At 41.9% G+C, this 25,943-nt stretch overlaps 1 protein-coding gene across 1 annotated transcript; it reads left to right on the top strand.

The window, feature by feature from the left end:
- Nucleotides 1-601: 601 nt before the first annotated feature.
- egflam (EGF-like, fibronectin type III and laminin G domains) lies at nt 602-23,392 on the top strand. The gene is made up of 25 exons (XM_086112137.1): nt 602-957; nt 3,484-3,593; nt 5,713-5,799; nt 7,030-7,056; nt 7,271-7,388; nt 7,488-7,623; nt 9,984-10,150; nt 12,349-12,461; nt 12,551-12,795; nt 12,864-13,051; nt 13,998-14,098; nt 14,200-14,300; nt 15,508-15,652; nt 15,961-16,150; nt 16,245-16,370; nt 17,161-17,404; nt 17,881-17,992; nt 18,104-18,220; nt 18,445-18,625; nt 19,323-19,346; nt 19,503-19,581; nt 20,410-20,553; nt 20,637-20,720; nt 21,730-21,833; nt 21,914-23,392. The coding sequence occupies exons 1-25, from the start codon at nt 837-839 to the stop codon at nt 22,063-22,065; spliced, it is 3,216 nt and encodes a 1,071-aa protein (XP_085968263.1). The 5' UTR covers nt 602-836; the 3' UTR covers nt 22,066-23,392.
- The last annotated feature ends 2,551 nt before the right edge of the window (nt 23,393-25,943 follow it).

Below are 25,943 nucleotides of genomic sequence, written 5' to 3'. Positions count from 1 at the left end.
CATTTTTTTGGGATTTAATATTCGTATTGCACGATTATATTTACTTATAACAATTCACCTTATTATGAATGTATTCAACTAGTTATATATTTAAATTTTGAATTAAAACATATTTAAAATGTTATTCGATATCGTTTGGTGTTTTGTGAAAACATTCATTCCCTCTGTAATTTAAAAACTTTTATTTAAGGAATTTAATCACAATAATAAGGCTTATGTAATGGTATCTATTTAACGTGTTGGTTAAGAGCCACCCCTAAGTGCACGAACCTTTGTCTTTTTTTCTTCTTTTGTTATTTTAACGAGGCTCTTTTGGGGGCAAGTGAGTATTGACTGTGGGCTATCGTAGTGTAGTGCTTGTGTAGGTCAAGACTGCGTGGCTTCCATCTGCGTGCGGGGCCTGCGGTGTGTGCGGATTAGACGCTCGTTATCCTCTTAGCCTCTAAATGGCTCCACGTTGCTGCGTGCGCTCCTGGGTTGTCGTTTGCTGTCGGGGACGCACGAGCCACCCGAAAATGAAAAAAAGAAAGATACAACACACGCGCGCCTAGCGTGCCCACCCATCGCGCGTCGATCTCGCGCATTACGCACGGGTGTGTCCACCCCCACATTGAAAACCGCCTTGTCCTTTTGCGCGCGCGCAGTGACGTGCCTAACCCGAATTGATCTTTCGGACCCTAATCTCATCAAGTCTTCTCTTCGTCCATTGGGACGCCGCGTCATCCCTAACACCGCCCCCCTCGACTTTCGTAGTATTCTTAGTAGTATTGGTTCCGTGTGAAGCGGTGGCGCTTCGGGCTGCGTGTATACGATGAGTATTTAAGAGCAGTGGAACGATGGCGAGCCGCAGCTGGACACGGACACGGACCTCGTTCTTCCTGTACTTTGTCTTCTTTGTGATCTGCTGCTTGGCCCCTCGCAGCTCCGTCGCCAGGAGGTCCAGTGCCAGGAGAGCCGGTCAGTAAGATGCTGGGTCAGGAGGATCATATTCGTCGGGTTCCTTAGCTAAAACCTCTTCTTTCATGTAAATGGAACCCCAATCATCACTTCAGCCAGGGTTCCCAAATTGGGGTTGGTCCTGTGTCAGTTTTTATTGATTTTAATAGATCGCTCCGTTTATATATATATATATATACAATTGTAATTGTAATCAGAGATGGCTTTGTGTCCTTAAATATATTTTTAAAGCTGATTTAAAACATATGTTTACTTTTCACATCAGGTTTTGAATTATTATTTTTGTTTTCGTTTTTAGATTTGACCTAACTTGGGTAATACAGATTTTACTTGGTGTTGTATTTTACCCACCTGTTGCTGAAGCTAGCCATTTATTTATACATATTACTAAATATCCCATAATATTTTATTACTCTACTATTAGTGTTTTTATTATCACGGGTTAGAGAAAAATAAAGGCATATTAGTAATCCGTGAAAAAAAAAAGAAAATGCTCAACTACTGTTTTCTACTGAAATTGTTTAATATTCGCAAAATTTGTTTGCTCTCCTCCTCAGTAGATGCTTTTGCCATCTGCAGAGGAGTAAACACTTTTATGTTAAAGCTCTTGTATTGAGCTTCCATCAGGTGGACCTAATGTTTTGTTCTACAGGTGCCTAAATTATCTGTAATAAATCCACAAGAACAATGTATCCCTCGAGGCACACGCTGGCTGCTTTCTTTGTTTTCTCATCAACGAGACATTTTCCTCTTGTTGTCAGCCCGTCCACTTCATCCTCGCCTCCCATCACATCCCAGTCGTTCGATCCCTCAGGCTGCATGTGAGCCGCGCACACACACACACACACGCGCACCTAACACGCGCTGTTGCGTCGGTTTCTCGCCAAACAGTCCATGCCTGCTGACATTTGGTCTTGTGTAGTGGTGGTCTTTGACGAGGGGGAGTTGGTGTGTCAGTCCACATCAGTCATGTCAATGTTTGCATTCGCATTAACAAAGGCACTGACCCTTGGGCACAACAGTGGAATGTCTGACACAATCTATTGTGATGTGCTGGTTGCCGTCTGATTTTGTTGTCGCAAAAGTATAAAAAGACGTTAAGCACTTTACGTTCGTCCCTCTAAGGTGGAACACAATCCGCTCTTGTGCACTACTACACTTTCATTTTTCTTTTTTGTCTGTCATACAAGCAGAAGAAAAAGTTAACCACAGTAAAGTGTCAATTGTCAAAATACATCCCACATATCATAGCACTCAATAGAAACCAGGCAAATACACCAACCTCGTTACAGGTTGTCAGACGATGTCCTGGCATCATTTGCTTTGAAGAAAAATCCAATCTTTTTTCAGCATTTGGGCTGAAACCATTCTCCACCTTTTTATTGATTCCCAACTGAAGTCTTTGTCCCGATGCTGACATTTGCCTCTTTGAGATATCAAGGCTGCACAACAACACTGTACGCTCATTAAAATGGCATCCTGGTGCTTTTAAGGCCCCACCAGCCCACCATTGATCTCCTCAGTAAAAGCCGAGCAAGCGGCACGAGTCGCTCTGTGGCATGTGCGACCTGCCATTACCTGAATGGATGGAGGACTGCTTGGATGAATGAATACATGCAGAATGGAAGGATGATGAATGGATGGATGATGGATGGATAGATGCTGAATGAACTAATGATGAACGAATGGATGGATGGGTGGGGGAATGGGTTGATGGATGAATGAAAGCATGATGGCTTAATGATGGATGGATGGATGGATGGAATGATAAATGGATCATGGATTAATGTGGAATGGATGGATTGATGGAGGATAGTAAATTGGTTGTTGGATGAATTGATGATGGTTGGATGAATGATGGATGGACGGAAAGATGATTGAAGGGTGGTCAATGAAGTAATGGATTGTTGGATGGGTGCTGGTTTGATGAACATACTATATGATGTGTTTACAATGCCACCCCAAAATACCCCGAGATTGTTTGTGTGCTTTTGTTGCAAGATCGAATTCAAGAGGGCACAATTATTTGTCCAATAAAAAGAGTGATACTCCCATCACTGCTTTCTTGGCAACTCGAAGCACTGTTCCATATTGTCGACAAAAGACATGCCCAAGTGGCAGTATCAGGAAGTCAGACAGAAATAAAGCAAAACTGTCTCAGTACCTATTTGGCCCATGTGAAAGCAGGTACTCCCAGGAACCAGGAATAGTACCTGCTTAACGTGGGGTACCGAGTGGATCAAAGTGTGCATGAACCACTGGGCACAGAATAATTGATGTTACTTTTGAGGATTCCGAACTCGAGATGGCGAAGTCTTCACTTTGCTGCAGCAGCCCCATAATCTCCTCTTGGATAAATTGTGCTTCCTTACCGTAGCCAAGTGAAGTCAAGAAAGGTGATCATCATTCTCCCCCTCTGTTGTTGCTTGTCTGCGAGTCAACTTTTGAGTGGTTTACGTTTGTTTAGGTTTCTACTTCCTGATTTGTTTCCCAATCTGATGTCCTTGCCTGTTTGGTTCCCTCCAGATCGTCTGAGTCCCCCGTTGGACATCCAGTTGGAGAGCGTCAACTGCAGTGCCATCAGTGTGCGATGGAAGATGCCGCGGCGACATGTTAGCACCATCACCGGATACAAGGTTGCCACTCGTTTCCTTTTTTTTTTTTTTTTTTTTTTACTATATTATTTCCTGTTCCATGGTCCACACCACAGGTGGCGTTCCGTGGGGATGTAACCAAAACAAAAAAAAACCCAAAAAAGCAAAACTGCACTTCTGGTGTTCGGCCTTTAAATTCTTATTGAGCTGAAGTGTAGAAAGTAAATGGATTGATGTTTTTTTTTTAAACTACATTTGAAGTCAGTAGGCTAGATGATTAATATATGAATGAATTCATTAAAATGCAAAATTGTAAGACGTAATATATAATAAATAACCTGAACAAGACTATTTAATAGTCACTTATATCATCATCTAATTAATTACTGAACATAATTTGCATGTATTAATATGCATTTTATGGAAACAACAATGTCTATTTTTATGTACCAGAAATGCCTTTAAATTAAAAAATATATATAAAAAATAATGATCAAATGAAAGTTAATGGCTACATCCTAGTGAAAATAAAAAATACCCTGAATACTTAAACATTTTGGTAAATCAATGCAAACGAGTTAAACTCAAATTCAAATAAATATAAAATGCCACTGTAATAAAAAAAATCTAGATGAATAAAAATACATACATTGTTCTTGAATAGGTTCAATATACCTTTGAAAGGAGAAGTCAAGCCAAAAATTACTTAACTCATATTCCACAAACACAATCCTAATCAGAATGCCATGTTTAGACTCTTGAGGCACATAAAACATTCATCCATGCATCCATTTTTTCAATCGACCTATCCTCACAAGTGTTGCGGAAACAATTTAGAGTGTTCCATCATCTGCCACGCATGTTTTTGGAATGTGGGAGGAAACCTGAGTACTCAGAGAAAACCCACGCAGGCATGCGGAGAACAGGCAAACACCACACAGGAAGGCTGAAGCCAGAATTGAACCCTGCACCTCTGTACTGTGAGGCAGAGGCACTAACCAGTCGACTACCGTGCTGCGCATAGAGCATATTATTGTAAAGACCATTTTTGACTTGACTTCTCCTTTAAGTATCATTGCACTATTGAAATAATGAATTTCAAATGTCTTTATATTTGATTTTGCTCTTAAATTTCTATATGCATGTGATTCTCTTTAAAAATCAAGAAAATAAAAAAAAAGCCAAAGTATTGCACTGCCATTCACGTCACTGCAAAGCAGAAAAGAGGTGACAGTTTCCACTCTTTTCTATTGTGTGTTTTGTCAATGCGAGCCAGTCGCGCGGGTGGCTTTTAAAGTGTCTGTCAAATGGAATCCACGCGGCACTGTGGCCTTGAGGCGTCCAATTGCTTTTTTAAATTGAATGGGTTCCCCATTTAGCACCATGTTTTTATAAAACAGACCTCTGATGGCTGAGCTCTCTGTGCCATGCACCGAAATGGTGCCTCACTTGACCTCATTTCAGCCAACATCAAAAGATGAACTCTGTGTGTTAGCATTAGCATGGCATCCGTTAGCATTGTTTGACAAAAAGCACAGAGTGAAGACGTGGACTGCTATGTTAGCTTCTGGGGCTAGCAAGCTGGCCAGTGGTTAGCTTTTCATTTTTCCGACTGGATTTGAGTCCGTGGGTTTGTGCTTTTTTGTGCACATATTGATCATTCTTATTTTCTTGATTGCCTCATTCATGCTTTCTCATTTGTCTCATGCTGAATGTTCTGAACTCCTGTTTTCACGCTAGCATAATACTTAAGATGCGATTAATCCACCATCAGTTCTGCCCAATGGACGCAATTCGTAACGGTCAATTAAATGCTTATCATGCCTGTATCACGGAGTATTTGTTTGTGTACACTAATTGTAGCTCACCCAATTGACCTTCTTTGCGTCCTTCCTAATTGCCGTCACCCGTTAACAAAGAGTGAATCAGTGTGTGCCCTGACCATATGTCCGCACTAAGAGGATTAGTCAGCGGGCTGCACCGAGCTTCCAAACAACTCAGTTAAACATAGCGTCTGTGTTACTTCTTATGTACGATATCTTATTGCTAATTACTAAAACAAAACCTCATTTTAGCTCTTTGACACTGTTCCCACATTGATTCAAGCCTTGGCAGAGGCTTTTGCTCTTGTGTTTCGGTGATCTCCCTGTGTGTATTTCAGGTATTCTACACAGAAATGAAAAATGGCCGTACCCTGGGTACGGCCTCTGTAATGGACGTCCCTCTTAGTTTGGATATGCTAACTACGGTGAGTCCTTCTTGTTGCTAGCAATGGTTAGCAGAGCTGCAGTGTTGTTGGATACTTGGCGCTTGATGCCAGCCTTATTATTCTGAGCTTCTGTCATAGCGCTCAAGAAATTGGCATCAAGCATCCGCTTGATCGATCAGGAAAATATAAGGCCAGTGTCGCCAGTAATGATACTGCTTATGATAAAAAATAATGGCACAGATATTCTTATTTCAAGTTTTTAAAAATTATGTTATTGATTTTTTTCCCCATTAAATTTTTTTTTCTATGGATATACTTTTAATTTAAATACTTTTTCCCCCTCAAATTTTTATGACCTTTAAGTGTTTTGTGATATCTTTTTTTTTCTTGGAATGAATAATTAATTAAATACCCAGGACAGAATATGGACAAAGTATACAGGTGAATATAAAATGCTTAAAAGGTATTAATGCTAATAAAATGGCACCATGCCATTTTTTTCAATGCCCTCTCACTGATGTATTTTCTTGTATGAACAAACAATCACTCCCGCCAAAAAAGCACATTAACCCTTTCAGGGACAGGGGTTACTACAGTGGACAACGTATCATGTTATCAGGCTACAGGGTGCATGAGAGGGTTAAAATATTGTTTGTGAAAACACAATATTGTTTAAATAGCTCACCCCACCCCCCCCCTCCCCCCGGCCCAGTGGTCCAGTGTGTTGACCTCACAGTGCAGAAGTACCACGTTCAATTCCAGCTCCGGCCTCCCTGTGTGGAGTTTGCATGTTCTCCCCGGGCCTGTGTGGGTTTCCTCCCACATTCCAAACACATGCATGGCAGGCTGATTGAACACTCAAAAATTGTCCAGAGGTGTGAGTGTGTGCACCCCCCGCGACCCTTCTGAGGATAAGCAGATCGGAAAATGGATGGATAGCTCACCCCCCATCCCTTGAAAAATATCAAAAATGATAATGACCCATGTTCAATTAAACAGTGCAAGTATTGATATCAGTATCAAAGTGGGAATGATGTACCCACCACTGAACTGATAACTGCACCAAAAGAAACACTATGAAACATTACCTGATGACCATTGCCTGCAGTCTGACATCACAAAAAGAAGCACAATGTGATACCCCGCAGTAGAAGGGACAGGTTGAGCAGTCTAGCCCAACACTTAAAAGCGGCTGATTGACTGTTGACTAAAGCACTCTATAGTAACACAGTATCTTGTGTTTTTTTTGTTTTTGTTTTTAATCCAAAGGGCCAATTTGATGGACAGGCAAACTTTGTAAGTAACCTTTCCTTTTTGTATGTGTCACATTTTGTCTGAGCAACTGAGAACTAGAATGAGCTGAACCCATTTTTGAATCACTCAAAGTTTTATGGCTGCAATTAAATCTGGGACGTTGATATATCTTGGTTAAAAGTGACAAAAATGGAGTTAGCCCAATCTCGTTGCCACACGCTCATCTTGTTTGACGCTTCCTTTGTACATCATGAAGGATGTGGATATAGGCAACCTAAAGGTCAACACCAAGTACCGAGTGAGCGTTGGTGCCTACGGTTGGGCGGGTGAGGGTCGACCCAGTATGCCTCGAGACGTCGGCACAGCCTTGCATGGTGAGGGTGGGGTTGTGGGGGGGGTTAAAAAGACAAAATTACAAACGAGATATGTATCTGATGCTATCATGGTTTATTGAATTCATCATCTGCCAACAGATACGTGCATGCCGCCCTCACCCCCGACCAAGCCCATTGTCGTGGCGATATCCGACACAGAGTTGGCGTTGTCGTGGCAGCAAGGGGAGAGCGAGGGCAGCGCGCCTGTCCTCCACTTCCTGGTTGCTTACATCAGGTGAGCCATCACTGATCATGGACATCGTTCTGTGTGTTAGTTTAGATAACAGTATCAATACATATTGATAAAATGCTTCTCTTGTTGCATTTCCCCTGTGGGATATGCTATATTTACTGTTTGATTTACATAATGTGCATTATTATTATTGTTAAACTTTTTATGAGGCAATTTGTAATATCTAAAGTTTATTTATCATTGAATATTTTTGACAAGTTCAATTTCACTCTTGTTTTTTTAGTATGTGACAGTATTTATTTTGCATGTATTGGATAAAGTGTTGTTTATTAATTACAAATTCAAGACATTTTTTTGATTAAAATATATAATTGTAGGCAAGGCAGCTTTATTTATGCGGCATATTTTATTCACAAGGTAACTCAAAATGCTTCACATAATTAAAAGTACAACATTTAAAACATTTACAAACAAAAGACATTTAAAAGCAAAGGAAAGAAATAAAAGTCACTTCACAGAATGTACAGTGCAAGAACACGATTTTGGGGACCGTGATTTTAAAAATGCTTTGAAAGACCTCAATCATACAATAGGTATGAAAAAAGCGCATACTCTTAATTTTTAACCTGGATTTTAAAGCATTTATATTTGAGGCTGACTTGACGTATGTCGGCATCTTATTCCATTTGCGTGCAACATAACAGCTAAATGCTGCTTCACCATGTTTGCTTTGAATTCTGGACTCCACTAACTGACCCGAGTCCACAGACCTCAGGGCCCTGATGGGTTTATATTCCATTTCTTTAACCCAAAACCATTCAGCGATTTATAGACCAGCAGCACCAGAAATAAATGTTTTAATCGTCCACCGTCCCTCATGTGCAATGTCAGTGGCAGTCTCCAACACTCCAGCCACGCTACTAAAGATAAGCATTTACAAAGGAGATATACTGTATGTTGTTCGATCTGCTTTTAAAGGTGGTGATAGTGACATCTGTGTTATTCGGAAGACCCTGTCTAGTGTATTCCATGCATCTGCCCTGTGCAATTTCTTCTTCTCAAACTACTTTGTAGAAATGAATGTTGTTGTTGTTTTTTTACAGTAGAATATACAGTAAGAGGTTTTGCACAGTGCTATGTATTTGAAGTTGTCCATGTCTTTGGTGTGATACTGAGACAAAGCTCATTGGTTGTGTGAACAGAATAGTCCGACAGAAAAAAAAAAAAAAGCTTTTTCGAGTCTGCGACAAAGAGCCTCTTTGTCTTAATGTCGAGCCAAGACAAGTTACAGTCAGACATCATTTTCCATCAAAGTCCCTTGATGGTTTGCTCGGAGACAACGGTGACAAAAAGGCAGCTTGTGTTTGAAACACTCTTCTCTTAGCACCCCGCTGTGACTCCACCGCGTCAAGATGTGGCATCGGATATAAAAAGCATAAAGGCAGCTGTTGCTCTTTACTTGACAAAGAAAGACACAGGCAGACAACTGATCTGAATCCGTGTTCTTTCTTCACAAACAACACACACACGCACACACACACACGTGACTGTAAACTGACATCAGGTCAAATTACCGCACATCAACGCCATACAGAGGCTTGAAACTGACAGGCAGAGAGGAGTAAAAAAGGAGAATTCAGAACATTTTCCTGGAGTATTAAACATCCAATGAACCCCCATTTATCACGGCAAATATGTTCCAAACTCATCTCTGCCAGATGAAAATCGGTGATTTAAAGAGACTATGTACATTTTTACTGTCATTTTGATATAGTTTGACTCCTCCCATAACCATCAAACACATTTAAAGTAATGAAAACACAATTTTTAACCCTTTCGGGGACAGCGATTACTACAGTGGAAGAACTTATTATGTTATCAGGTTACCGGGTGCATGAAAGGGTTAAGTGCCAAAAAATCAGTCGTGTTTATAAATAAGTGTGAGAGGTACGTATATTTATTTATATACTTTTTGTTCTTCTACTTCTCCTCTTCATAATTTTGCTGCTGTAAATTGGGAATTTCTCCATTGTGAGACAAATAAAGGTTTTCTTATCTTATCTCATCTTATTTTATCTTGATCTTAATCCTGAATAATGTCTCTCACAGCTCCTCATATTGGTCCCTTTCCCGATACACGATATATGTAAAGACTGAATTTTTATATTGAATCTCGTCAGATTGGCTGCCACGAGTCCAGTGTGTTTAAGTGAATCCTAATGCTCATACTGTTGAAGAAGGCTACATAGCCATTAAAAAAATAAAAAAATAAATAGATTAAACCTGCACAGAAAAATAGTAATCTCTCTGAAAAATATGGATTGGGAGGGCTTGACATTTACTTTTTGGAGCTTATTTGTTTGACTTTGTTTTGACTATTTTGTTCGTCTTGTCTTATACAGGCCGGAAATGGACACAGAGTGGACGTACATCCGCGAGCCCATCGAGAGCAACTCCATGGTTCTGAAGGGCCTCATACCCGAGACCGAATACCAGTTTGTCATCCGAGCCGTCAACATGCACGGGGCAAGCCCGCCAAGCCACGTCAACAACCCGGTGCGCACCCTGGGTAAGATGCCTCTTCACGCCGCCTCCTCCTTTCCCCATTTCCCACTTGGAAATATAATTTTCTTTCCAAGTACCACCATCATGACCACCATTCCAAACAGGGGCATGCAAAGGGTGGGGTTGACGGGGGTGTGGGCCTCTGGCATCAATTGGAAGCAGGGAGCTTCACGCACCTCCTCTTCGACTGTCAGACAAAAATTTCTTAATTCGGGATACTATAATAGAATAATGTCGGTAACGAAAAAGTTCCTGAAAAGCACCCCCCCCCTAAAATAAATAAATAAATAAATAATCCCAGTTAGGGAAAGGCGGCCAGACAAACGGTCAGAAGCTGCGCGGTGGACGAGCGTGGTCTCCCAGCAGGGGACGAAAGCGGGTTAGGTTCAAGTCTCATCAGATGGGATTAAGAACGGCATGCCAGACCCTCTTCTCTGCCTGTCTCACTCACACACACACACACTATGTTGCTTCTTGAATGGACAACAAGGGTGGGCCTGACGCACTGACATAGTTTTCACGAGGCTCCCCTTCACACAGCCTCGGGTGTGTGTGTGTGGTGTGTGTGTGTGTGTGTGTGTGTGTGTGTGTGTGTGTGTGTGTGTGTGTGTGTGTGTGTGTGTGTGTGGAGGGGCGTTGTTGCACAACAGCAGATTAGTTTTCTGGGGACCCCTCCCTGTGTTCCAGTGCTCAGTATGCAGGATTTAATGTTACTTGGCTGTGCCAATTAGCATTTTGAAGAAACAGTCTGTGCTGATTTAAAACACTTGTCGCACATTTTCTCGTGATTAAAAGCATTTCTCTGCCTGTTACAATATCGACGATAGTTTGGAGTGACGTACTCTCTCATGATCGCATTTGAACGCTGTTGAATGCAAGCATTATTCTTTGATTATGATTGTAGTGCACAAGGAGACATGAATTGGGGTGTTGTTAAATTACTAGTTGGTATAAGGAAGCTTTCTCAAGGGAGCGTTAATGCTGCGCCTATGATGGAGAGTTTCCATTAGGCGGACACATTTTGTTCTCGGGAAGCACTTTAGAAGCTCCTTCTCTCAACACTATGCCCATCGGCATACTCACAATGCCAATGATTATGCTGTTTATTTGTTCAGCGAATTGGCACTGCATATATTGTCTGTAATCAACGCACAAGTTTAGGATGTTTCTGGGAAATAAGTTGTCTTTCTTGTTGCGTTCTTGCAATAAAGATGCGAAATTGAATTGAGTAGTTGCGAGGAATGCAGTACATGATAACACAGCAATATAATGATCCAAACGTCATGATAAGATATAATTTACGATTAGAACCTTATCAAACGATACTTAATCACAGTATCGTGGGGAGGTTGACTATATTTTAAAAAAAGTTCACAATACTGTATAAAAACTCATGTTATTGTAAAAAAAAAGAACATTTCTCATGATATATATAAAAAAAGGACAATATTGTGTTTTGTACATAATAATAGCAGTGAGCAAAAAAAACAAGCTTAGCCAGTCCCTTGATTATCATGTGTTCCTATTGGCTACTCAATCTGTTTGGCTGAAGCGGGTGAAAAGTCATGTTTTTTTGACGGGCATGCGTGCATTTAGTATCATAACATGAAGATGACGGTGGCAATTTTGATATTGCGATATTGCCATTATCGTTACATGCCTACAATATTCAGCATAGTCCTGTCAAGTCACATTTATTTCTATAGCCCTTAAGCACAAACAGTCTCAGAATCCCCCTTCCATGATGATTCGACATAAGCTGCCTCAGTATCACAGACACATTATGAGCCACATGCTGCTTCACCAAATTTAAAGACATTCTTTGAGTATGTGGTCACATGTATATCGGTAAATCACTGAGGCGGGATCCACCAATCATGGTATACCTCTTGTATGTTGTTAGTGTATCACTATTAGAATGTTATTGATACACCATTGATGCATAACATTAGGCATGTCATTGCTGATACGTCACTAGTGCTTCACTGGTACATCACAGTTTCATGACTGGTATATTATTGATACATCATTGGTAGATCACTGGTACATCAATTATACACCACTGGTGAATTATTGCGACATTATTTGGTGCTTCATCTGCGTGTCATTCTTATTGTGTATTGATGTATTAAAGGTGCATAATTATTGCATGTTTTGTGCCTGAATAATTTAGCACCACATCAACTCTGACTCTCTCGACAGGAGCCTCAGACGTGGGCAGTAGCGATTACGGACGTTATTTCACGGATACGCAGATCAAGGATGATGACGGTTTTGACGTGGACGACTCAGACTATGATATCTTTATTGAGGAAGTAAGTCACCCATATTTTATGAAATTGGAAAGATTCATTTGTGTTGATTGTGTTGTTTTTTTGGGGGAAAACTTTCACATGCTTTTCAGCTAAAGCCGTTCCCTGCTATCGGCCAAGACAGTGGCAAGTCACAGCTTCGCTCTCGCTCTGGTCCATCGAGTCAGAACATTGTTTACCGCATGAACACCATGGTGCCACCCAACACCGCGACGTTACCTTCGGCCTCTTCCTCCACCAGTACTGCCATCTTCCCAGACTTCTCCGATTTGATTTTCCTCACCAGCTCGGAGAGCAAGGTCACAACAACAACTACCACCACCACCACCACTACCAGGTACCTGCTAAAACTTTAACAACTTCAATGATGCCAATGTCAAAGTGTCCCTCGCTGATCCTCTCCAGCACCGTGACGCATGCGCCCACCGCCGCTGCCACCGTGTCCCCATGGAAGGGCGATGTTCCTCGGGTGTACCAACTGACCTGCGACGACACTGTGTGCCCGCCTGACAGCTTTTGCCTCGCAGACTTGGAGAGAGGAGGATCGAGATGCCACTGTAACCTTGGACGTGCCGGTGACACTTGTTCTCAAGGTAAACTAAGTTGTGAATAATCGATAAAGAATAAACATTTTGTAAAAACCTATAAGGTGGAAAACTGAAGTGAAAAATTAATTCAAAATGTAAAAAGATACTATCAAAAACCATGAAAAAAGTAAAATACATGCAATGCATGAAACACAAAACAAAACGAATAGTATGCTAGAATGGTTCATGCTAGCACGCAATGAAAGTTGTCATGGAGAATGAATTCTCATGACATTAGCATCGACATGCAGTAATTTGAACAACGTTATATTTGAACACAAGCAGTAGCAACTCATGCAGTAACATGTAACACCGACATGCGTATTTTCTTTATCCTCTGTAAAAATGCAGCTGATTGTAGACAGTTTCTGTTTCGTCGTCAAAGCTACATGTAGTAGTATCTGCATGAGCTGCCCCCAGGTGGCTAAGGCGCACAACACAATGAGCGCCACAAAACCCAGTGATTTATCATAATTCACAAACTGTTTAATTGTTTACATTCTATTTCACTGTTATTATGGTACGTTTTTTTACACTACTGTAGAGTACTATTTTTCTTTTTTTTTAAATTTAATTTAACATTAAAATACAGAGTTTGAGTAAAGCCAGTTTTAAAAAAATATACGAATAGAAACAGGATTTTTTTTAAAAATAATGAAAATGTTGAAAAATAATTTTAAAACTGTATTAAAACACAAAAGAACAAAAATTGAAACGTTAAATATGTAAACGTGGTGTAATGAAATTTTTGCGCATGGTTCCATTGTGCATTTCTTTTGATAATCTTTTGACTACTCTGTAGAAAGATTTCATTCGGTGCATATGGCCACTTCATTCACGCCTGCACAATGTAATGATGTCCCACAAAATCTTATCGAACAACATAATAGCGTTGAGTTATCTTCCACCGATGACAAATCTAACTTTTTTGTATTGTGCTGTTGCTTTTCAGAGGTGTCCGTCAAGTTTCCCAGATTCTATGGCTACTCGCACATGACCTTTGAACCTCTGAAAAACTCCTACCAGACCTTTCAGATCTCAATGGAGTTCAAGGTGGAGCTGAATGGTTAATGGAAGTCATTTTGGCTTATCCCCATGACAACCATAATAATAGTAACTGTGGCTAATACTCATTTTGTTTGCCTGCGGTACAGGCGGATGCCGAGGATGGCTTGCTGTTGTACTGCGGTGAGAACGAACACGGCCGCGGAGACTTCACCTCTTTGGCCCTGCTGCAAGGGAAACTGCATTACAGGTGATGACATCCCAGTGGTCAATAATAGCGACGTTAGACCAGCAAGGATGCATTTTCGATTCTGGCATCTGTGCTCGTGGCTGCTTTTTAGAGTTTAGTTGTGTGCATTCCAAACAAACTTCTTCAAAATGCTTAAGATTTTAAACGTCTGAATGGTGTTGCCCAGCTCAGTATGTCTGACAAGCTCTATAAGTGTACACCAGACAGATGCCTTTAATCTACATGTAGGTCTCTTCTCACCATGCCACGCGATACAATATGTTTAATATTAGCTGGAGGTGCTTTTAGTTTTTATAATCCAACATTGTGCAACATTTTGCCTCTGGAATCGTGCTCATTTCCAACAATATCTTCCTTTAAATGTAATCTTCACATGTAATAATCACATCATTCGCTTTTTCCTCTCAGTTCAAACTGTTCTAGGAGGTTACATAAAGAAAGATGGCAAAATAGCTGTGGAGAAAATGTAAAGTGTGAGCACTAAACGCAAGTTACCTGTACTTTCACTTTCTCAGCGAAGTTGTGACGTTTGCTGCTGCCATCTAGTGTCTGAGTTTCTGAAACGGATTCATGAGTCACATATTTGCTCACATCACAGAGCAAGATTATTGACCAAAGTGAGCACTTGTAACTCAAGGAATCCTTGTACTACTATTAGTGCCACAGGAAAGGGAATTATAGAGTCTACTTCTTGTATAGTTATTACACTGTTGTTACACTGTTATTACATACCAAGAGAAGTCATTCATTGTTTTCTCAATTGAAAACTTTAGCACTACTGGTTTACTATGTCCTTGAATAATTTAGAGTCTAAATCTAGCATGACATTCTGGCACAGTTAGTGCAGTGCTATATGGTGATGCCTTTCACGCAAATGACACTTGTTTGATTTCCCGTCTGAGCACCAATATTTGCACCATTGCTGCTCCTGAGCCCGGATGAAAATGAATATGTTGTGCCAGGCAGGGCTTCCGGTGTGAAAAGTCTTTTCTTACAACATTATAACCCTATTGTAACATATCAAACATACTAATAAGTCACTGTTGTTGATTTATTATTATTATTTACATTGTTATCATCAATTGTTATTTAATTGTGATTTTAGTGGCTTTATATATTATTACAGCGTTATTGTACAGATGTAACAATTTAAACAGTTTTTATTTTCTTTCTTTTCCTGTTCAAAAGCAACCATTTTTAATTGCAGGTTTAACTGCGGAACAGGTGCCGCACAGATCGTCAGCGAGAGCCGCGTGGTCATTGGTCAGTGGCACACGGTCACAGTCTTCAGGGACGGCACGAGCGGCTGGTTACGACTGGACAACGACACGCCCATATCTGGTCGATCCTCGGTAATAGTACCAAGTCTGATCATGTTTAAAGGCTGCAGGTATACCTAATGAAGTAGCCAATGACTGTATCGCAATTTTATGCAAAATATGGGTTCTCGTGGACCCTTGAATTGATGCTGTGTCTCAATTAGTCTCTGGGTGTGTCATCCACTTCACACCAATAACCTCCCTCAAATAGACCGCACCATGAGATTAAAAGAGTGTAAGAAAGTGACGTTGAAGTGTTAACTGTTGCAAACCACAACATTGTGGATGTACATTATGTCCCGTGGAAAAGAAGTGAGAACAAAGTATGTTTTGCCATCCAGGGCCAGTACACCAAGATCACGTTCCGCTCGCCGCTGTACGTCGGCGGAGCTCCAAGCACCTACGGGCTGGCGAAGGCGACAGGCACCGGCAGAGGCTTTGTGGGCTGCATCCAAAGCTTGAGCCTCAACGGCAAGGCCACCGATATCAGACCGTGGCCGTTAGGCAAAGCTCTGAGCGGCGCCGACGTAGGTGGGCGGACGGCATCGTGTACATCCAGAGCGGACGTAAGCGGCGTAGCATCTGAGATCTTTCGACATTGCCGCTTTTGTGCGTGTGCTTGCAGGCGAGTGCAGCGACAGTGTGTGCGACGTGGTGGGCTGCGGTAACGGCGGCGTGTGCTTTGCCAACCGCGCCGACACCTTTATCTGCCTCTGTCCACTCGGCTTCAGGGGAGCACTGTGCGAAGACAGTGAGACCACTCTTCTTTCTCCATTCATTCTATCACACACGAGGGTCAAAATGTGTCTTTAATGTGTCCCACTGAGTGGTCAATTGGTTAGCGCGTCGGCTTCATAATGCAAAGGTGGATGTTTCGATTCTGGCTCCGGCCTTCCTGTGTGGAATTTGCATGTTCTCCCCCTTCCTGCTTGGGTTTTCTCTGGGTATTCTGGTTTCCTCCCACATTCCGAAAACATCCGTGGCAGGCTGATTGGGCACTCCAAACCGTCCCTAGGTGTTAATGTGAATGCTTGTTTGTCTTTGTGTGCCTTGCAATTGGCTGTCAAGCAGTTCAGGGTGTACCCCACCTGCTGCCCGAAAACGGCTGGGATAGGCTCCAGCTTGCCCGCGATCTTTGTGAGGATAAAGCGGATGGGAACATGAATGGATGGGTGGATGGATGTGTCCCGCTTGGTAATGATTCTTCACATTTTTTAAAAATGTTTTTGTTTGAAGCCTGAAATGTGGCAAAGGGTCCAAAAGGGAACTCAACACGTTCGCAAGCCACTACACACTGTATATGAAACTGCCACATAACCTTAATTTACTACTAATTTAGTTACATTTTATTTGTATTCAATTTTAATATAATCCAATTTAAAATGGAATTTAGTTTTAATGGAATGTAAAACAGAATTTTTTTAAACATACATTTCATTTTTAGTTTTCTTGCCTTAGTTTACTAATTTATTGTTATTGGATTTTAAAAAAAACTGATTCCAGAATAAAGGCCCCCCTCAAGCTTTTTTTCCCCCGACCAGGCTTCTCTCTGTTCTCACCGCTCTTCAATGGGACGATGTTGTCTTATGCCGTGGTGCCGTGGCCTCAGCCCACCCAGAGCTATTTGTCCTTCATGGAGTTCGAGATGACCTTCCGCCCATCAACGCCTGATGGCACGCTGCTGTACAGCGACGACGACGACAGCGGCGACTTCCTGGCTATTAATCTGCTGGACGGATACGTGGAGTTCAGATTCGACTGTGGCTCTGGAGGGGCTGTTTTGAGGTACCCTTAGATCCTGTCCTGATGTTGTCCTGTATATGCAGAAGACTTGAGGTCAAAATGGTGTCTGTCATCCATCCTGACATTCATTTTATGACCCGCTTATCAGACAGTGAAATCGAATTTGTCATTCTCTACATGACCACCTAGTGGGAAACTCTTTCATGTGCACTGATCAGTAAAGTGGAAAGCTGATCAAAAGCAGTTTTCTTCATATCTTCTGATGTTGATGTCAGTTTTGCAAATCAGGTACTGCAGTTTAGTAGACAGTGATTCAATTGATGGTTTTTTTTTTCCATAGAATTGAGTTTTGATGTCAAAGTTCAGTCACTACAGTGGCAGCTCCTTTATCCTGACTTACATTGCCACCTAGTGGTCAACACTATCATTCATTGTGCTCGCTGCGCGCAATCGTGTCCGCTGTAGTGACTGACACATCTTTGCACTAACATTCCCATGCTTTACTGATGATGCTTCAGGAGTGAAGAGCAGGTTGATATGGACGCGTGGCACGAGCTCAGGGTGTCCCGCACGGCGAAAAGCGGAATCCTGCAAGTGGACAGCCAGAAGGCAGTGGAAGGATTTGCTGAGGTATTTGCAGGATTGAACACAAGGGGGCAGACAAACTCCTTTGGATGATTCCTTCAACTCATTGCTGAGTCGCAAACACACACTGAATTTGTACTTTGATTGTGTGTGCAGGGGGCTTTCACGCAAATCAACTGCAGCTCAGCACTTTACATTGGTGGTGTAGTGCAGTATGACAAAACCAAGAGGACGGCGGACGTCAGGAAGCCCTTCACAGGAACGATTCAAAAGGTATCATCATGAATTTCCAACATGCAATCTCCAGACAGTGTGCATACTCTCATTCTTAGCTCAGTTGCCTTGCATGACATAAAAGTGCATGAAGACGTTCAAAACAATAAAACACTCTGTTGCAACTTTCGTGGCAAAGCAGGCAAATAACATGTTGTTTTGGACGTTCTTATGCCATAAAAAATTGCCAACTTAAAAAAAAAAAACACGTTGTGCCCACCTAGTTGGTCCTGAACGATCACACCATCGCCATCACGAGTGGCTCGGCAGGCGGCGTCAACGTGGCCAACTCGGATCACCCGTGTGTGCAAAGCCCTTGCGCCAACGGTGGCACCTGCAGACCCAAGTGGGACGCCTACGAGTGTGACTGCCCCCTCGGGTACGACGGCAGACACTGCCAGAAAGGTCCGTTGGCTGCACGCTAACTTTTAGTTCCGTCATTACATGACAAAGAGGAATCGGATTTGCTTTGGTTTTGCACTTTTCCAAGTGGAATGTTTTAATCGAATGTTCATGGTAGTGATCGTGAAGGCAGCACTTCTCCAACTGATTTCAACCATTTGACAGGGGTTGCATCTGTACATACTACAATTTATTTTTCTCTTTCATCACTTAAAATTGTGTTTGATTTTTTTTTTATTTTCTAATTTTTTCCACTGAATTTTTCATTTGAGATTGTATTATTTTTCAGTTTTGTTCCTTTTTTATTTCAGTTGTTAATTGTATTTTTTATTTCTATTAATTTTTTTATTTTGTTTTTTGTAAGTCTTTTTTTCATTTTGCCATTTAAAAAAAAAATTGTGGACGGACATAAAAGTTTGCACTTCACGGTCGATATGCATCTGCTGAATGATAGAGGGAGTGGGTTTGCGAGCTCCCATCTCGGGTTGATTCCGCCCTCTCTGCCCACCCCCTTTGCATGTCCCTGAAGGCATCACAAGTCTCATAGGCCGTGAACCATATGAGATGAGCTTTCCTCTTCCTGTCCACCACTAAATGTTTTTTTCCCCATCCTTATGAAAGTCAATATGACATCACGTAGCACACATAATAATCCTTTAAACCTGTCTGCGTCTTCTCTGTTTTGTTTTTTTTCATGCAGAATGTGGAAACTACTGCTTGAACAGTGAGTTATGCTGCATCTGCAATGCTCCACTTCTTGAATAATCAAATATTATTTCCTTCAACATATGTGGCAGTAACTTGTGATGTACTGGTGCTGCCACTGAGCGCGCATGGTCATGACAAGTAAGTGTACGTTTTCCCTTCTTGTCCGTTCCAGCCGTAACTGAAGCCATCGAGATCCCACAGTTCATGGGTCGCAGTTACCTCACCTATGACAACAGGGACATCCTCAAAAGGTCAGAATGAAGTGGACACAAAATGTTTGATTTGATTTTCTTTTCAGTTGATTTGATTTTCATTTCATTCATTTGATTTTTTTTCCAGTAGATTCTTGAAGGACTTCATTTGATTTTAATCATAATTTTTTTCAAATGATTTCATTTAATTTTTTCATTCATTTTATCATACCTTAATCATTAATATTTAATTTTTTTCATAAAATACATTTAAAATAATCAATGTGAATATATTTTCATTTTCTTGTTTTCATTACACATAATAATTTTTAAATTATATTTTATTTTCCCGTATTTTAAAATGTTTTGGAATCCAATTTTTTTTAAATTGTATTTTTATGAAATGAAGTGGTGGCACTGTGGGCGACTGGTTCGCCTGTTCGCGTCACAGTGCAGAGGTGCAGGGTTCGATTCTGGCCGCAGCCTTCTTGTGTGGAGTTTGCATGTCATGCCCGTGCCTGCGTGGGTTTTCCTGGGGTACTTCCTTTTCCTCCCAAATTACAAAAACATTCATGTCAGATTAATTGATCACTCTAAATTGTCTTTAGATGAACCTTTATGACCTGGAATAAATTCCAGTTCACAGCTCTTTATTCTCAAGAGTCAAGAGCTTGACTTTCTTGACCCTCAGAGTGTTTGAGACCATTTTAATTTGAAGAGTTTTCCAAACTTTTAAAACTGGTACTGTGCACCGAGAAGATTCCAAAAAAAAAAAAAAAGTCCACATATGTATGCACCATTAATGTTTTGTCGCATCTTAGAAATTGAAGGTTGTTTTGTTTTCAAAAATTTTGGTTATACCTATGAAGTGTGTTGTTTGTGTTGAAGGGTATCAGGTTCAAGGAACAGCGTGTTCATGCGCTTCAAGAGCAGTGCCGGGGACGGCCTGCTGCTATGGAGAGGAGACACACCCATGAGAGCCAACAGTGACTTTCTGTCCTTGGGGCTGCAGGGCGGCGCGCTCATCTTCAGGTAGCGGGGAACAGAAACAGCCAATTTAGTCCTACTCCTCTTCTACTCTTCGTGACTGTCAACATGTTGTCGTTCTGGTGGAGTTATAACCTAGGCAGCGGTGCAGCAAACATCGTGGTCAACGGAACCTTCACTGATGGGAAGTGGCACAGAGTCAAAGCTGTCAGGTGAAGTAGCAACACAAAGGAAGACATTTCAAGACCGTGATCATTATTTATTCCTACTTTTAGGAACATTTCAGGGCCTATAACAAGTCATATTTCAACTGCCCTGACCGACGTGAGCGGCTGAATATGTGCAGGCATCTCCGTCTGCATATTACAATTCATTCCCTCATTGTTATGACTTAATTCCTTTAAAAGGAGACTTTATTGGCCTAAAATTATGAACTTTATTTTCATAAATTAGACATTTCTTTTCATAAGATTATGATTTTAGTTTTGTACAAACTGGCTGAATAACCTTGTAAAATTTAAAAATTCATTATTACTAATGAATTCTCCTAAATTGATGACCTAATTGAGTTGCTGGAGTAGTGGAGTGTTATACTCGCCCGACTTGCGTGCGGGCAGTGTGGGATCGGTTCCCACTCTGTGACGGTGTGAATGTGGGTGTGAAATATTGTTTGTCTCTGTTTGCCCTGCGACTGACTGGTGACCCGTTCATGGTCTAGTGCTCCAGCCGAAGTCAGGTGTTATAGATTGCAGCATCTCTCTGACCCTGCATGGGATAAGCGGTGCTGAAAATGCATGGATGGATGGATGGATGTCCTAATTGGGGTGGCCCAGTGGTTGACTCGTTAGCACGTCCTCCTCCCAGTGCAGAAATGCAATACAATGTTCGATTCCGGCTCCCGCCTACCTGTGTAGAGTTTGCATGTTCTCCCCGTGCCTGCGTGGGTTTTCTCTGGGTACTCAGATTTCCTGTCACCTTCCAAAAGCATGCATGGCAGGTTAATGGAACACTCTAAATCGTCCCTAGGTATGACTGTGAGCGCGGATGGTTGTTCGTCTATGTGTGCCCTGCGATTGGCTGGCAACAAGTTCTAGCTGTACCTCGCGTACTGCCCGAAGACAGCTGGGATAAGCTCCAGCACACCCGCGACCCTCATGAGGATAAGCGGATTAAAAAATGGATGGATGATGACTTAATTGACAATCTGTTTGGCACATGTAGGGATGGTCAGTCCGGGAAGCTGACCGTGGACGACTACGGTGCTAGAACGGGTCGGTCGCCAGGCAAGATGAGACAGCTCAACATCAACGGACCCTTATATGTCGGTCAGTGACTACTCATACGGCCATCTAGATATGAATGTTAAGAATGACGTTGTTGCTTTGTGTGTGTTTGTGTGTGTTAGGAGGCATGAAGGAGATCGCCCTGCACACCAACAGGCAGTATGTGGGCGGCCTGTTGGGCTGCGTGTCACACTTCACGCTGTCCACCGACTACCACGTAGCGCTGGTGGAAGATGCCGCCGATGGCAAGAACATTAACATGTGCTCCAACTAGGACCACTCCAATGGCTGTTTTGGAAATCTTTCCATCTCCAAAAACTGAAACGATTGTGGTTAGTAGCCGGTAAAAAAAAAAAGCACAAAAAGCTTACAGCTAATTTGGATCTTTGCAAGGACTTTTTTGCTGGGGTGGTTTCAAGCACATTTCTATTTTTTCTACTGCAAATCCTTATTTGATTGCTGGAAGGAGCGACTGATCCGCGGGATCAAGCGTTATGTGTTTGTTTTTCAGCGGACTGACTGAGAGCAGCTAGCGGTGATCAAGTTCTTTGTAGGGGATTTGCTTAGGGCCTTTAGGGACCTTCACTCACTTTTCAAGCCCTTCTTCTGTGTTCTTCTCGTGCTCGTGTAGATAAAGCGATAGTCGGCCAAAGTGGAGCGTTTAGCGGCGTTTGTGTGTTTTTAGTGTACGCCCTGATGTTTTTATACAGAGAGATGCTCGCCAGCTCCTCTTGCTGCTCGTGGACGCTTATTGTTGTGAGGGAGAATCCGTAGGGTGTGGTTGTTATTGCCCCACCGGCCAATAAGGAAAAAAAAAGACTGCTGCTCCGCTGGACAGAGAGCTGACATGAACAGGAAGTCAGATCAGACATGCAATCCCTATAAAACAGGAAAGAAATTGTATCGAGCAAGCACAGGAAACATCAGAGATCAACAGAATGGCTGAAGTTCTTACTCCAACTTCTTGTTGAAAGGGCACAATTGGAACTGCCCCGTAGGCCATCAAGAGAAATTTGGCATGAATTGGTCACGGCCAGGCACCTGGGCAGAGTTGGCAGGAACAGGACCAGTAAGTCAGGAACAATAAAACGATCCGGAAATCATTCTAAAAGGAACAGGACCAGTAAGTCAGGAACAATAAAACGATCCGGAAATCATTCTAATAAATTCATTCTAAAATGTAACAATGAAAATCAAATAGAATCCAGTGAGCAGATTTGGTATCATAAATCCACTGCATGACTCAAGTTCCTGTTCCTGTTCTCAGTCACTTGCGAGTTGGAGTGTATTAGTGTTCAATCTTCACTGTACCACAAGCCACTTAAAAAATGGCATTTATCGGTCACGGCCACAAAGCTGAATGGCAAAATATCTGCCCCTGGAACAGATGGTCAGCAGGAACAGGAACAAATCTGGATCTTCTGATCTTTGGTTCTGTTGTATTCCTGTTTGTATCTCAGGCACTATTCCAGTGGCACCAAATGAGTTGGTTGGGCCACGCGAGGTGAAATTCGACATATTGACAGTCATGAGTCAGCACCGAATAACACACAGCAGCATCAGTTTGTTTTCAGCAAAAATAAAGCGAATGTCAGCAATTACCTGTGGCCGTTTTATTTCATTTTAATGAGTGTGTCACATTGAAACAGAAAGACTGAAACAAGATGTGTGACTTATTTTATTTGTAAAAACTAATTGTCAGTAGATATGTGGACAGCAATCTTAGTATTTTTTTACTTTTAATTTTTGCTTTTCATAAGATGTTAAACTTTTTTTTTCAATGATGGCAACTGATATGTTGACATCTCAGTTTTTAAAATGGATTGCAATTGTCCTTTTCAAATATGAATTAAACGGGATTTTGCAATTCCCCCCCCCCCAAAAAAAAATACTTTTAATCATATATCATACAAGTGTGAGTCTGACCTGGCAGTCGTACAAGAGTAAAATGATCTGTGAAAACTCGTAAGAGGGAGTGCATAACTCTTACTCTGGCATCACCTTTCATTTTAGAGTTCTTGTTAAGATCCTATTATTAGTTTTCAAATCTTTAAATGGCTTCGCCCCACCTTACCTCTCTCAGCTCCCCTAGGCACCTGCCTGGTGCCTCAGGTCTACGGACCAGACACTATTAGTGGTACCAAGAACTAAGCGGAGGCTCAGAGGGGATTGAGCCCCTTCCGTTGCTGGGCCCTCTCTTTGGAATGACCTCCCACTGAACGTTGAGCAAGCCCCCTAGCTGCTCATTTTTAAAACTCCTTTTTATTCTTTGGGTTTTGGCTCAGCATGAGACTTGATTTTTTAGTTTTACTGTTTTTGTGCTTTCTACTGTCTTTGTTATTCATTTATTGTTTTATTGTTTGTTGTTGTATGAATTATTTTTTGGTTCATACACAGCACTTTGTATACAATGGTGGTTGTTTTGTGCTGTATAAATACAGTTGACTTGAGTCACTTGTCCACCGCCTTGGACTGACCCGTTACCTTGGGCCTCAGAAGATTTGCTGAAACTATGGAGGAATATCCACCATCAGAAAATGAAAAATGCCCATCCCTTGTTTGCCAAGAACTGAGCATCAGACTTAGCAGACAGAAGTGAAACAAAAAAAGAAAGAATTGGACAGATTCATACACAAAAGAAGGGCATACATCAGAGTTGCCATTCTGAGGTGGAGGCAACTCAGGCAGTTCAGAATTTTGTTTGACACTGAATGGAGTGGGCTGTGTTCACGCTCATTGCGGCACAAACAGCCAACTTTTTAAAAATATGCCAACTCGCGCAAGTCAATGAAATTAACACCCGGTCTAACTCGCTTCTGCCCAAATTGCGTGCTGCGTCGGATTTGCACCGATTCGAAAATAAGGTGCCTTATGTCATTGAGGTGGTCTGGAAATCAGCAATTGGTCCTGCAAAGATGTTTTGTTGGTGGCTGCGGGAGGCTTTTTAAAGACAGTAATTCACAGAAACACTTAAAGCTTTCCACACGCTTCCCTTTATTGCACCTCTTCTATTTTTTTTCGATAAGATGCAGGTCTTCAAGTTCAGGCAGTTCGGTGATGTCAGAGTGAAGTGAAGCTAAATTGTCCAGTGGTGAAGATGAAATGCCAACGTACGCATCAGGTTGATGGACATCATCATTTATAGAAGATGGAGATGTGGTTAACCACCGTAAAACATTGAAAACAATAAAACAATCCATCTGAACTTGATAGGAAATCTAACTGATGCAAGCTGAACTCAGGTCACATTTTGTATTTTTCATTTCCAAGCATTAGCATTCAGCCTTAGTGGTGATTTTCAAATGAATTCAAGACATTGTCTGCCCCTCTCAAAGCATGTCAATGTAAAAGCATGTCTAATTTAGAGCTCCTCGTGACGCAAGCAGCTACTTGGCAGCTAATTAACCCACATCTCTGATGTGCCTTGCACCGGGTTCCAATGTCCTGGCATCCCTGCTTTATGCCTCGTTTGACCTTGCATATGCTCTGAACCGCACAGTGGAATATTCTATTGAGTTAGGTTTGATTGTATTACATCACACACACACACACACTGGTTACAAATAGGTCCATGGTAAACCTCCATGTTGCAGATACAATGTCTTGCCCTCTATGAAGTCTGATTTGATGGTCAACATGTCAGAGTGTACCTCTGCGGCTGAGAACTAGCCGCATAAACTTACAGAAACGTCATAGAACTTACTTTAACCTCTATGAACCATCGCCATACATTGGGCAACAGTAGAACCCAGCGTGTTGGACTACTTTTGGTTAAAATACAAATCCATCTGTGTTCTGTTGAACCAGCTAGGTATATATATATCCATCCATCCATTTTCCGAACCGCTTGATCCTCACTAGGGTCGCGGGGGGTGCTGGAGCCTATCCCAGCTGTCTTCAGGCAGTAGGCGGGGGACACCCTGAATCGGTTGCCAGCCAATCGCAGGGCACACAGAGACGAACAAACATCCACGCTCACATTCACACCTAGGGACAATTTAGAGCGTTCAATCAGCCTGCCATGCATGTTTTTGGAATGTGGGAGGAAACCGGAGTACCCGGAGAAAACCCACGCAGGCCCGGGGAGAACATGCAAACTCCACACAGGGAGGCCGGAGCTGGAATTGAACCCGGTACCTCTGCACTGTGAAG

Source organism: Hippocampus guttulatus, chromosome 5, assembly GCF_054856545.1.
Source record: "Hippocampus guttulatus isolate MCC_2025c chromosome 5, RoL_Hgut_1.0, whole genome shotgun sequence".
In the NCBI taxonomy this organism is placed as follows: domain Eukaryota; kingdom Metazoa; phylum Chordata; class Actinopteri; order Syngnathiformes; family Syngnathidae; genus Hippocampus; species Hippocampus guttulatus.
The sequence above is the reverse complement of the archived record's forward strand: the minus strand, read 5'-3'. Positions and strand labels throughout refer to the sequence as shown.